Raw genomic sequence first — 12,465 nt, 5'->3', positions numbered from 1 at the left:
GTTGTCCTAATTAAAATCAGCATGCACTAACATACCTTAAAATTAGGGGTGTCAAAAGATTAATCGCGATTAATCCCATCCAATATAAAAGTTTCTGTTTACATAAATTATTATTTATATATATAAAAACACACACAATGATGTATATATTTAAGAAATGTTTGCATTTATATACTGCATATACACATTTAGAAATATAAATATTTTGTATATAAATATATATTTTTTTCTTAAATATATACATGATTGTGTTTTTATATACAAATAATTTTACACAGTACACACACCTATGTTATGTAAACCGAAACTTTTATTTTGGATGGGATTAATCGCGATTAATCTTTTGACAGCCCTACTTAAAATATATCAGTGCCATCGTTTTGTCTCAAGATGCACAACAGTAACGCATTTTTAAACGGTATGTTTGTAAAAACTCCTTAAATTTCATAATATAACCAAGGTCTATTCCTGGATTAATCTAAACCCTGCTAAACTTAAATCTGGATAATCTCTGTAGTAAATCTGACTAGTACAATCGTATACAAATAATAGCCAGATATTTCTACAATCAAATCATAACAAGACTTTGTTTCACAGTGAATACGGCCACCTAGTGGCCTGTTCCATATAGTGAGGCATATCTGTGTTTTTCATCTTGAGCCACAGCACTGCACAGTGCACATTAGTCTGTCATCAGTCTGGTAATCCAGTCCTTAGAGACCTATTATTAATTTATTATCAATCACAGAAAGAGTTAAACCTGAATTACAGTTTAATAAAATTATATCGAATTTAGAATTAGGATAAACTGGGATCACAAGGTGAACAAACACAGATGAATCATGCAAAGTAAAATCAAGAGTGCGTAACAAAGACAATTGGGTTCATTTCTTTTGTGTGCACAAGAAAAAAAACAAGCAAAATGACAGATTGAAACCGCAACAGCGCAAAACAACATGCAAAACAAAAACGCACATCAAGAGTAAGTCAAATTTTAATAGTGCTTTAATAAAGTTCAACAAAGGCAAAAAACTTGGTTTTCAAGCTACTTAAGAACTATACTTACATAATACAGCCTTCATAGAGATGCGAATCAGTGACAAACATTTTGGTGAATCAGTAAATGAAACCATGTACAAACAGTAAACTGACTTGGTTACATAAGAAAAAGCCAAGCGAAATGTAGATAGGATTTATTGTTAAAAGGCCCTCGCCTTCTCAAACAAAGACCTGATATCTAAAATAAATCTGAAAGGCACAAAACAAGGAGCATGATAAATGAACTACCCTAAAACCTTTCAATCTTTAGTATGAAATTCAGAATAACAGTAGTGAGTTGCTGAACATACAAACACGGGTGGGGGACTGTATAGTGTCGGACTGTAAGGGAAAGTTTAAAAAAAGACTGAACACAAACTTCGTACAGAGGGGGAAATATTTGCAATACACAAATCAGAGCACGTGTTGAAATCCTCCTCAGCAGAGCACAGACTTAAAAAGGAGCACTTCTTTCATAAGAGCACAGTTCGGTTTCATCCCCCAAAATATGACGCTGCCTGAGCTTCAGGAATAAATACAAACTAGAAGTGTAAAATAAAGCTGACCAGTATTAAGGTAGGAAGGGTGGGGTAGCCTGACCGAGCACTTCATCGACACCTAATGCAGTAAACTGCGCGCACACACACAAACACACACTTATGATTGAGAACAACACAAACTCTGTGATGCACGGCCCAAACATGCACCATACCAACAGAGCAGATCTTTAGCCAGAGTACACGTTAGAAAATTCGATGCTAGACACAAACACATTTAGTGACAACATTACACTTGACTTGCTTGTTCATTGGTATCTCTGCTGTTAAACATACAAAGGTGTAAAAACACAGCAAATTTCAAAGAAAACAACTGGTACACAGTTCTTGGTTGTTTTAGTGTTTGTATACGTTGAAAAATGGTGACGAAAGGGTCCTCGCGTTGGACGATACGCTTTAAACTAACTCTGCTACGAAAATCACCAACAAACACTTAAAACTGCATTAAAAAGGCCATCCTAACACATCAGAAACAACCTTTAAGTTAGCGCTAGGCGCTAAAATTGGCTCCCTGCACCAAATACATTTTTATACATTTGAGGGGGAAGTGAATTGTTGTAAATAAAAGGTCTCCTGTAAAACGATTTGGGTAAAAAGGGTCATCTTAAAAAAAAAAACTACTTTTGAATAATTGGATGGCACACAATTTTGTGCAGATATCACTCAAACAGCACAGTAGCACTGAGATTTTACTCTTCAGTCCTCAATCTGGGAAGATTCCTCCTGAAATGTACAGTTTCAGGTCTCGTTGCATCTCGCCCCGACAGTTTTGGGTTTTGACCTTTCGACTTTTACCACTCCGCATCCCCAATGGCTTTGGAGAACACGTAATCCCGCCCGTTCAGATTCATTATCCCATCTTTCAGGTGAAATTTCCATTTGTTCTTACTTCTGTGAATCTAAAGCAAAGATATTTTGTCAATTTCATTAAAAAGATCAAAGAGAGGCTTGTTTGGCTAAAATCATTGGGCTTATTTTTGTCAAATCAATTTGTTTAAATACATTTTCCTTTTTAATAAAAATAATAGTTCAGCCAAAAATGAAAAACCTGTCATCATTTACTCACCCTAAAGTTCTTCCAAACTTGTATAAATTGTTTTATTCTGCTTAAAGGATTAGTCAATTTTCTTAAAAAAAATCCAGATAATTTACTCACCATTATGTCATCCAAAAATTTTGATGTTTTTATTTGTTCAGTCGAAAGAAATTATGTTTTTGAGGAAAACATTCCAGTTTTTTTTTCTCATTTTAATGGACTTTATTGGACCCCAACACATAACAGTTTTAATGCAGTTTACAATTGCAATTTCTAAGGACTCTAATCGATCCCAAATGAGTCATAAGGGTCCTATCCAGCGAAACGATTGTCATTTTTGACAATAAAAATAAAAATATGCACTTCTCGTCACCACAACTTCTCGTCTATCTCCGGTCCTGTGATGCGTCAGCGCGACTTCACGTAATTGCGTAATGACGCTGAAAGGTCACGTGTTAGATATATGAAACTCACATTTGCGGACCATTTTAAACAATAAACTGACACAAAGACATTAATTAGTATCATTCCACATACAACATTATCGGAACGGTCCTCTTTCTCCACACTTGTAAACACTGGGGCGTAGTTTCGCATACATCATCTATGACCTATTGACGTGATGGCGTATTGCGTGAGGTCGCGCCGGCGCGCCACATGACCGGAGACGGACGAGTAGTTGTGGTTTAAAAGTGCATGTTTTTTAGTTTTCTTGTCAACAATGACAATCGTTTCGCTAGATAAGACCCTTATGCCTCTTTTGGGATCGTTTAGAGTCCTTTGAAGCCTTTGTCCTTTGATTTTAAACTGCATTAAAACTGTTACGTGTTCGGGTCCATTAAAATGAGAAAAATCCTGGAATGTTTTCCTCAAAAAACATAATTTCTTCCCGACTGAACAAAGAAAGACATCCACATTTTGGATGACATGGTGGTGAGTAAATTATCTGGATTTTTTTTAAGAAAATGGACTAATCCTTTAACACAAAAGAAAAGAAAAAAAACAATCTGGGGCACCATTGACATACATTTTTCAAAATATTTTTACTTGTGTGAAGTAAAACAAAGAAATATATACAAGTTTGAAACAACTTGATGGTAAGTAAATGACCGCATTTTCATTTTTGGTTGAACTATCCCTTTAAGCTTGCGGGTAAATTTTAAAATAAAAATTACCCACAACATTCAAAAATGTTTTTGTAGTCATTCTAACAAAACACTAAAAAAGACGCAATGCAGAACGAAATCACGTTGCATAGGACCACCACAAAAACAAACACAAATAAACACCATCAACAAACACTCACCTTGTCATACTGGCAAACCACCACATTCTCCGTGTCAAACAGCTCCTGGTCTTCTTCATCACTAACATCATCACCACTGTTTAAAGGCTCCTAAATATAAAACAAAACTTTAAAACAAAACCAGGCTGATCGGAGATCTGGCACCAAAAACACCCTGTATAGCACGCACCTCTTCCACCTGTCCGTCCTCTGCGCCATCTTTTTCCTTATCTTCGTCGTCGTCCTCATCATACTCCTCCTCCTCCTCATCATCATCTGAGGATGTGTCTCCGGCACCATCCACCTGGAGCATCATGGGAGGTTGTTGCGAGGCCTGCTGTTGTTGTTGCTGCTGCTGCTGCTGTACCGGTTGCACTTGAGGTTGAGCCTGCACCTGCGCAGCTGCTTGTCCAGGCTGTGCAGCCATGGCTGCTGCCTGCATGACCTAAAGGCATGATGGGATTTAATACAAGAGCTCCTCATACATTTTTAATATCAGGTCAACGGTCAATAAAATCTTAATGCCAACCGATAGGTCCAAGATCTACTTCTAAAGCATGCCATGCAAAGAGGTTGTGCATGACCTGAGTGTTCTGCGGGACTTTGTTTCCTGTAAGGACAATCTGCTGTGGTTGGATGATGACTCCGGTCTGCTGAGAAATTCCACCCTGAAGAGGGGTCAACACCTGCACAAACATGTGTTTGGTTAAAATCATACATGAGCTCGGAAGGAATCACGTATACCACCTCCGCATTTACTGATTACCACATATTTTGCTGATAACAAAACAAAACAAATGAACTTGATTGAGACTTTTTGGTTTTGTAATTCATTTGTAAAACTGAGTTTGATGCATTTCACTCACATCAGCCAAATGCATTCAAAACGTGGCCTAAACAAGTTCCACGCAAATGTTTTTGTTTTGTCGCTAACTTGAGATATTATAACATAAACCCTGCCAACTATCCTAACTACCACACCCTGTAACCTGTTCTTCATCAGCTCTGATATTTGCTTCGTAAACAAACAACCAAGAGAGCTGACAGATGCTTTGCATTATTTACTACAATGGGTGTGATACAGCCCTCTGCACAAGGAAATAAATCAACTGGTATCTGCCTTCTCAATCTGTAAATGTAATCAAAATGACATTATTTTGGCATCCATTGATTGAACAAGAACAAATGTCACTCATGTTTTTGATAGCGCCACAGAACCACTGCGTTACGAATCTAAATAGAGCTTAGGCATAGTTTGACTCTGCATAGTAAGCCCACTGTTTACCTGCTGTATGACAGGGGCCTGCACTCCACCAGCCTGCATCTGTGGCAGGACCTGCTGCTGCAGTAACATTTGCTGCTGAGGCTGAATGATGTATTGAGTTCCATTGGCCGCTCTGACCACCTGCAAGAGCTGACCTGAAAGACCAAAAGAAATACAGAAGCTTCTTTAATTTAATAAATTGGTTTACGTCATTAACATGTCCTCAATGTTCTTGCCAACCTGTATAAAATACAAAATAAATCATATTTTAGTTCTTATTTATGCATTTACAATGAATGGGGGACTGAAGCTTATAAAAGCAAGATTTTAAAGGGACATTCCACTAATTTTCCAGCTCCCCTAGAGTTGAACATCGATTCTTGCAGTTTTGGAATCCATTCAGCTGATCTCCGGGTCTGGCGCAACAACTTTTGGCATGGCTTAGTATAGTCCATTGGGTCTGATTGGACCGTTGGCATCATGCTAGAAAAATAACCAAAGAGTTTCGATGTTTTTTCTATTTGGGGCTTGACTCTTCTGTAGTTGCGTCGTGTGCGGAGATCGACAGAAGATTGGAGGTTGTGATTTTCTAGGCAGATAGCTATTGGGAACTATATTTTCATTCTGGTGTAATCAGAAACTCTGCAGCTGTAACAGGGCCGCAGGAGGCGTAGTGAGAGTATGCAGCAGCCGAAAATAGTCCCCTGCTATTGAAAGTTACTAAGGGCATTGTGCCTCCTGCAGCCATGTTACAGCTGCAAAGCCTCTGATTATTATGCCAGAATGAGAGTATAGTCCTAGCCATATCTGCCTAGAAAATCACACATTTTAATTTTCTGTCGGTCTTAGTACAGGATGTAACTACAGAAGAGTCAAGTTTTAAATAATAAAAAATATCAAAACTCTTTGGTTATTTTTTAGTGTGATGCTAATGAACTAATCAGATTCAATTGATTGTGCTATGCTATGCTAAAAGTGCTAGTGCCAGATCTGTAGATCGGCTGAATTAATTCCAAAACAGCAAAGATCAAATGTTAAACTCTAGGGGGGCTGGAAAATGTGCGTTTTTTTTAAAAAAAGTGGAATGTCCATTTAAGCCCAAATCTTCATTGATGCCCAGGCCCTTTGAAATTTCTTGTTTGTCCGCCCACAAGCTCTCTCATGGAAGGAAAAGCATGCAATACGTCTTGGTGTCACAAGCGTGGGATATCTGATGATAATGATGATATTATTATTAATGAAAAAAGTCAATAATAAATCATAACAACAAACTATAATGGGCAAACTATCATCATGAAGGCTTATCATCACCCATATGTCTTACTATCGTTGATAGACGATAGGATCATCTATCGGCACAACCCTACACTGTAAAAAATTTGCTGTAATTTTTCAGCTGGTTGCCAGTAACTTACTGTAGAAGATAAAGTCTAAAAATGTTTCATGTTCATTTGACTTTGAACAAAATGTTGCCAGTAAATAACATAAATGTAAAATCTACGGTAAGTTACTGGCAGCTAGTTGCCAGTAAAACCCAGTAATACTGTAATTTCTACAGAATTTTTTACAGTGTAGGTGCCACTACAATTACTTTACTGCTACCAATCCCGTCAAGAGTCTCCATTATGCCAAATCATAAATATTAAACATGTCAGACTCTTGATCGGGCTACCTCCCAAAGGACACCGTAACCAATGAGTGCGAGCAAGCTTCAACCGGATACTATTACGGCTAAAACACGATTGCTAAAAACATGTCACGAAATCTCTCTATGGTCTCTTACTAATTTAAAATCAGTTAAGAACTGAACGTCGTCTAGTGTCCCATGCCAAAGTTTCATAAAATGAAGTGGTTCAGACAATGTGACCCTATTTGTGAAAACCTAGCTAATGTCATTTTTTTGTGATTAACTTTTCTACATAAATTGTCATACATGACTGTGTATGGTTTAAAATTAAACTTTGATGCTTCTAATATCATAAGGCTGGAATTCACAGACATGGTCACATTTAAATTAGTTTAAAATTTCTTAGATTTTCTTAAAACTTCAGCAGCAATTTCTCACACGATAAATTGAGGTTGTGAAAATCATTTGAGGCATTTCTAGAGAGACAGAAAATCTCACACAGTCTGTATAACATGGTCCTGCTACCATATTAGTTCAAACATCCCCAAGCATGATAACTTACCCTGATGGGTGATAAATTGTGCTACACCTGTGGGTAATGCCAAAGTTGCCGCTGTAGCTGCTGCACTCTAGTAAAACAAACAGATTTAAAACACAAGTGAACCTTCAGATAAGACACACATTATAATAAATAAATAAAAAGAGTTTGTTTGGATTATTTTTGACACCATTCAAGCTTCTGTATACCATTCAAGTATAAAAAATATAGTTAACTATATCAAGCCACGTATATGTGCGAGTATATATTTTATATAGTTAACCCTGCTTTTAGGTCTTTGTTGCTAAAATACTTAATTTCTTCTGAAGTATAAACTGATTACCGTGAAACCCAGCACATGCTTCATTTTGACACAAAGAACAAAATGTTGGTTGATCTTTTAATATAACAAATGTCATCCTAGAATGGCATATTCTGCAATGTGCAAAACAATCAGTCCCTTGAATTTATAAGTGCAAACACCTCCCAAAATTGAAACATGAACAATAATTCATGTGTTAATTCCTTGCTGGAATTTTCTTTGTAATCCAATTTGCAGTCAACAGCTCAGTCTAAACCATTTTTCAAGGCAGACTCCTCTTACCCTCCATCTGTTCCCCTGATCGTTTCAGTAGTGGCATTAAAGTCTAACACTAATCCTTACAAACTGCAAAAGCATTTCAAAATGGTCCCATACTCACCATTCCTGTTGTGTTCATGTGCTGGAGATGCTTGGGATCTTGAACAATGACCTGCTGCTGATGAGCTGAAATGGAAACATTGTGCCATTTATATGAGATCATCAACACTAGGGACAACAGGCTGTAGTGCATTAACAAACATAAAATAAATAAATAAATAAATAAATTAAAACAAAACCACAATCTTTTAGGGTGGGTAGACTGTTGCTTACTGGTCCGAATTAAAAGAAGCCTGGTCAACCAAGTGCAGTATTTGAAACAGTCTTAAATATTCTTGTGAAATATAATTTAATCTTTTCACATTATACAAGCCCTCTCTTCAAGACATTTTGAGGTATTAATAATTGCCCATACCACAATATGTGCAGGACAAGTTACGCAACAGGTGAACCCAGATGCAAAAAAAAACATTTTTATTTCTTGTACTCCTTCAGGTTGGGCCTTACCCTGCTGCGGAGGCAGGAGCACTTGCTGTGGTTGGCTTTGTGGCTGTGTCTGCTGAGCTTGTTGGGCCTGCTGTTGTTGAGCTTGCAAAGCGTGCTGCTCATCTGTGTGAAACCCTTCCACCGCTTTGGACTGCATCAGCTTATTTTCCCATAACTGCATTGCAACAAGACACATTCTTAACATACCATCTATTAAAGCTAATATACTCCAGTAGCTACAATGTTATAGTGCAATACAGTACTAAAAAGGCCAAGGGTTTGATACCCAGGCAAGAAGCGAAATGATACAGAATCTTAATGCATTTTAATAAAATGTAATGTTTATTCATTGCAATACTTTTCCCAAATGTCTTACCGTTTTAAGCTCCATCAGGACCTGTTCATCAACTCCCTCATCCAGGAAAAGCTCACGGACTTCACTGATGACATCTTCCATCACCGATTTATACAGTTTAGGCTATAATAAAAGGCAAACCATTGTAATCTGTGTGCATTACGTAAGGAATAATTGACGACAAGACGTTAAATTATTATTAAATAATGCACACCCAAGGCGGTAGTGTGCATTTTTTTCAAATAATTCAAAAGATCGGAGTCAATTATTCCGCTTGTACCACGGTTACCACAAACATTGCTCTGGTAGTCATTTTAAGACATTTGGCAGGTTGGGTGTGCACAGTGGCGGCCGGTAACTTCTTTGTCGAGGGCGCACAATGCGAAGCTCATCACAACATGTATGTAGTCCGTCATATGTGTGGCTCATCATTTCAAAATACGTGTTTGGCGCGTCATGTAAACTTAAGCACATCACGCGTGATGTCAAGACATGAGCCTGCCACACACGCGTCTAAAGGGTTTATTATAAAAGAGACGCTCATGTTTGCCAGATACTCGCTTTCTCTCATGTGTAATCAGAGTTTAGAGTTAAATTTGTGTTTTGCGAGTTTTTTGGCAACACAAGTCTCTTTTACCATACATCCCCTCGATACACGTGCATCAGGCTTGTTTTTTGACAAGAGGCATGATGCACATGGTTCACATGACACAACGGACACATATTTTGGCCATGTACCAAATGGCACACTCTGGACTTATGGACTTCCAGAGTCCACACTTCGATGATATCATGTAGTGCAGACATTAGGGACCCTTGACGCCTGTCCTCAAAGGCGCACCGGAGTCGTATTTTGGGACAGACTCGAGCGTCAACGCCAGAAATAGGAAGAAAAGTTGTCCATCAGTGTGAACAACTCCCATCCCGTCATCCGATTGCTTTTTCGCAAGGACTTCTGGGTTGGTAAAGTGCATGAAGCGTGCTGCAGTGCTGGCTTCGCCAAAGACTGCATCAAGAGGGAGCTAATGAGCACACTTCAGAGCATAAAAATGACCGATGGGACAACCTACGGACTCGTACACTAAGCGCGCACACGCAATTTAAGGTCACAAAAACAAAAGTCCACATGAAGTGCGCCATTTGGGACAGGGCCTTAAAATTCACACCCATCAAAAGAGAAGTCACCGGCCGCCACTGGGTGTGCGGTTTACGGAAAAATAAACACCCACGGAACATCTCAACCAATCAGAATAAAGCATTCAACAGGCCCATGATAATAATGAATTAACAAATTCTACATTATTTAGCAGCACATCACTTAGAAAGCCAATTTGAGGACTTGCAGCTATACCGCAGGTGCATTGTTCAATGTGGGGCAGAGAATCTTGACAGCACTTTACAATCTATACAAATGATTGTTAATGGATCAGGGCCGTAACCACAATAGGCATTGAGGGAAACATGCCTCTCCCAATAACCAGAAACTTTGATCTTTTTAATATCCCTAATTGTTTTGGTCCAACCCCCAATGTTCAAATGTGGTTACGGCCTAGTAATGGATAGTCGTATATTCAAAACGATCATCATCATCATCATCAACTGATCAACAAAGAATTTTTTTTTTAAATCAACAATGCATTTCCATGTTTTAGTCATTTGTTATTGTTTGACAAGGAGCTTCAAATAACTAGACATTTTTTATTTACTACAAAAATCTATATTATTGTGTATTTATTTATTTATTTATGATTTCATCTAAAACCGTTTCCACATAAATGTTTACCAAAAATATATATACTGAATATAGAATCATTTAAAATAAATTAAAAATAATAACTTGGCAGAATAAATAAATATGCTACGGTGTGTAGACAAGGGTCGAAGCTCTAAAAAACACATCTCGTTCCGGAACTGCCCGTATCCGGAACGTGATGCGTCTATTTGTAGCGATTTTAGCCGCCGCGCAGCCCATAAACAGCAACTGGACCTCTGCAACCGCGCTCAACGGATCGCGAGTAAACGAACAAAAATACGCAATGTTAGCACACGTCCACTTCCGGAAGCAGTCATTCCGGAACAACCGTGCAAATATTTTCATCTGCCCAGAAAACCACCATTGCTACGCTAGCACTAATACGTTTCCCCGAGCCTTATAAACGTAGGTCAACCCTGTACAAGAGCACGGAGCCTGTGTCCTGTCCGTGGCGCGCGGCCCGAACGCTCACTATTTAAAGCGCGGTCTGGTGTTTATATGCAGAGCCGTGACGTAGCGCCAGCTAGCACCTTCCCATCCCAGGCAGTCTATATTAGAGCGCCGGTATGGCTGTATAAAACCAGGCGTCTGAAAGAAGGAGGGTCAGAGGCGGAGAGAGACACATAGAGACGGAGAAGGGCGACGGTATCCATGATGAAACAGCATTTGCCTTCGCTGTAATACTCGGGTTAATTGTGAAAGTCTGGGTTTATTTGCATGGGTTTCGATACTATGGGGGGGCATGTGCAACTAGATACATTAAAAATGATATGTGAGGAAGATCAGCTCAAATATGGCGCAGTCGTAGTTTGTACAGCAAATCCAATTCTGCTCTTTTTGTGTTAATGTGTGTCTACTGTCCGCTAAAATGATAGAGTGTGTTTAAGAACCAAGCTGTAAAATCGACTTGCATTAAGAAATAATTGAATATACAGTTTATTTCCCGTATCTAACGTTAACAGGTTTTTAGTCGACCGCGGGTAAATGTAACAAAATCCGCGTTTTGTTATAAAAATACATTTTATATCACAATATATACATTAATTTAATGAATCGGCATCAGATTCGCGGCATTTTCCCCAGAATCACCGGATCAGATGCAGCCGTATGTTCCCTTAAACACTCACACACTTCCTTAAACAGCTTAAATGGATCAGATTTGTCGTGTGTGCTGCTAATATCTTTTATTTTTGAAATTGCCAAGTTATGGGTTTGGTTAAAATGTATTGCATCTAGCCACAATGCTTGGACACGTGTGTGATTTAGAGTATGAGTGCCGTTTGTCTGATCCTTACCACTTGGTTCGAGTTAGCCGAGCTCGCCATTATGAGCGCAGTGGGGGGAAAAATACACAGCAAATATCAAGCGAGAAGCCAAAAAAGCATTTAAAAAAAACACGGAAACATCTAAAACGCAGAAGACGATTGTTTAAAAGTTGCCGGTCTAAGTATTGGAAATAAAAACACAGCTCTTTACGGTCTTATTCACAGTCCCAGGGCTGCTGCTCCCCAGCCGTCCGTCTTCTTCAGTCCTCTGCCTTTATATACTGAGCTGCGAGAGACACAGGGCAGGGTCAAGCAGGCATTGGACGAACTATCGCGAGATTTGAACGCGCTCGATATGCAGATCCTGAATCGGTGTACTTCCGCGACAAATGATTGTCGGATTATAATGGACTGGTACAGAGACTGTTCCTGAACCAGCCAACAAAGCCTCGTTTTGGCTGTCAACGTAAGCCGGGAAGTAAGACGTAACGCTTCTATTCTGTCAAAATAAACAAGGTAACTTACTTATTATTAACCGACATACTCTGAGCAGATGTTGCATAGAAATGTTACATCTATCATCATGAATAACAATCATAACAATTCTTAGATTACTGAAAA

At 38.7% G+C, this 12,465-nt stretch overlaps 1 protein-coding gene across 2 annotated transcripts; it reads right to left on the bottom strand.

The window, feature by feature from the left end:
• Positions 1–987: 987 nt before the first annotated feature.
• On the bottom strand, positions 988–12,136 carry gtf2a1 (general transcription factor IIA, 1). Of its 2 annotated transcripts, none has more exons than XM_055186281.2 (10): positions 11,875–12,136; positions 8,848–8,949; positions 8,493–8,646; positions 8,047–8,111; positions 7,370–7,436; positions 5,202–5,335; positions 4,501–4,602; positions 4,107–4,361; positions 3,938–4,027; positions 988–2,494 (listed from the first exon to the last, which is right to left on the bottom strand). In XM_055186281.2, exons 1-10 carry the CDS (start codon positions 11,902–11,904, stop codon positions 2,387–2,389), a joined length of 1,107 nt encoding a protein of 368 aa, XP_055042256.2. In that variant the 5' UTR covers positions 11,905–12,136; the 3' UTR covers positions 988–2,386. The 2 variants fall into 2 exon arrangements, with proteins under 2 accessions (XP_055042256.2, XP_055042257.2); XM_055186282.2 differs by lacking the exon at positions 11,875–12,136 and adding an exon at positions 10,170–11,052.
• Between the last annotated feature and the right edge of the window lie 329 nt (positions 12,137–12,465).

The sequence above is a fragment of the Misgurnus anguillicaudatus genome, chromosome 18, assembly GCF_027580225.2.
Source record: "Misgurnus anguillicaudatus chromosome 18, ASM2758022v2, whole genome shotgun sequence".
Taxonomy (NCBI): domain Eukaryota; kingdom Metazoa; phylum Chordata; class Actinopteri; order Cypriniformes; family Cobitidae; genus Misgurnus; species Misgurnus anguillicaudatus.
Note: the sequence above shows the minus strand (reverse complement) of the source record. Positions and strands in the feature narration are given on the sequence as shown.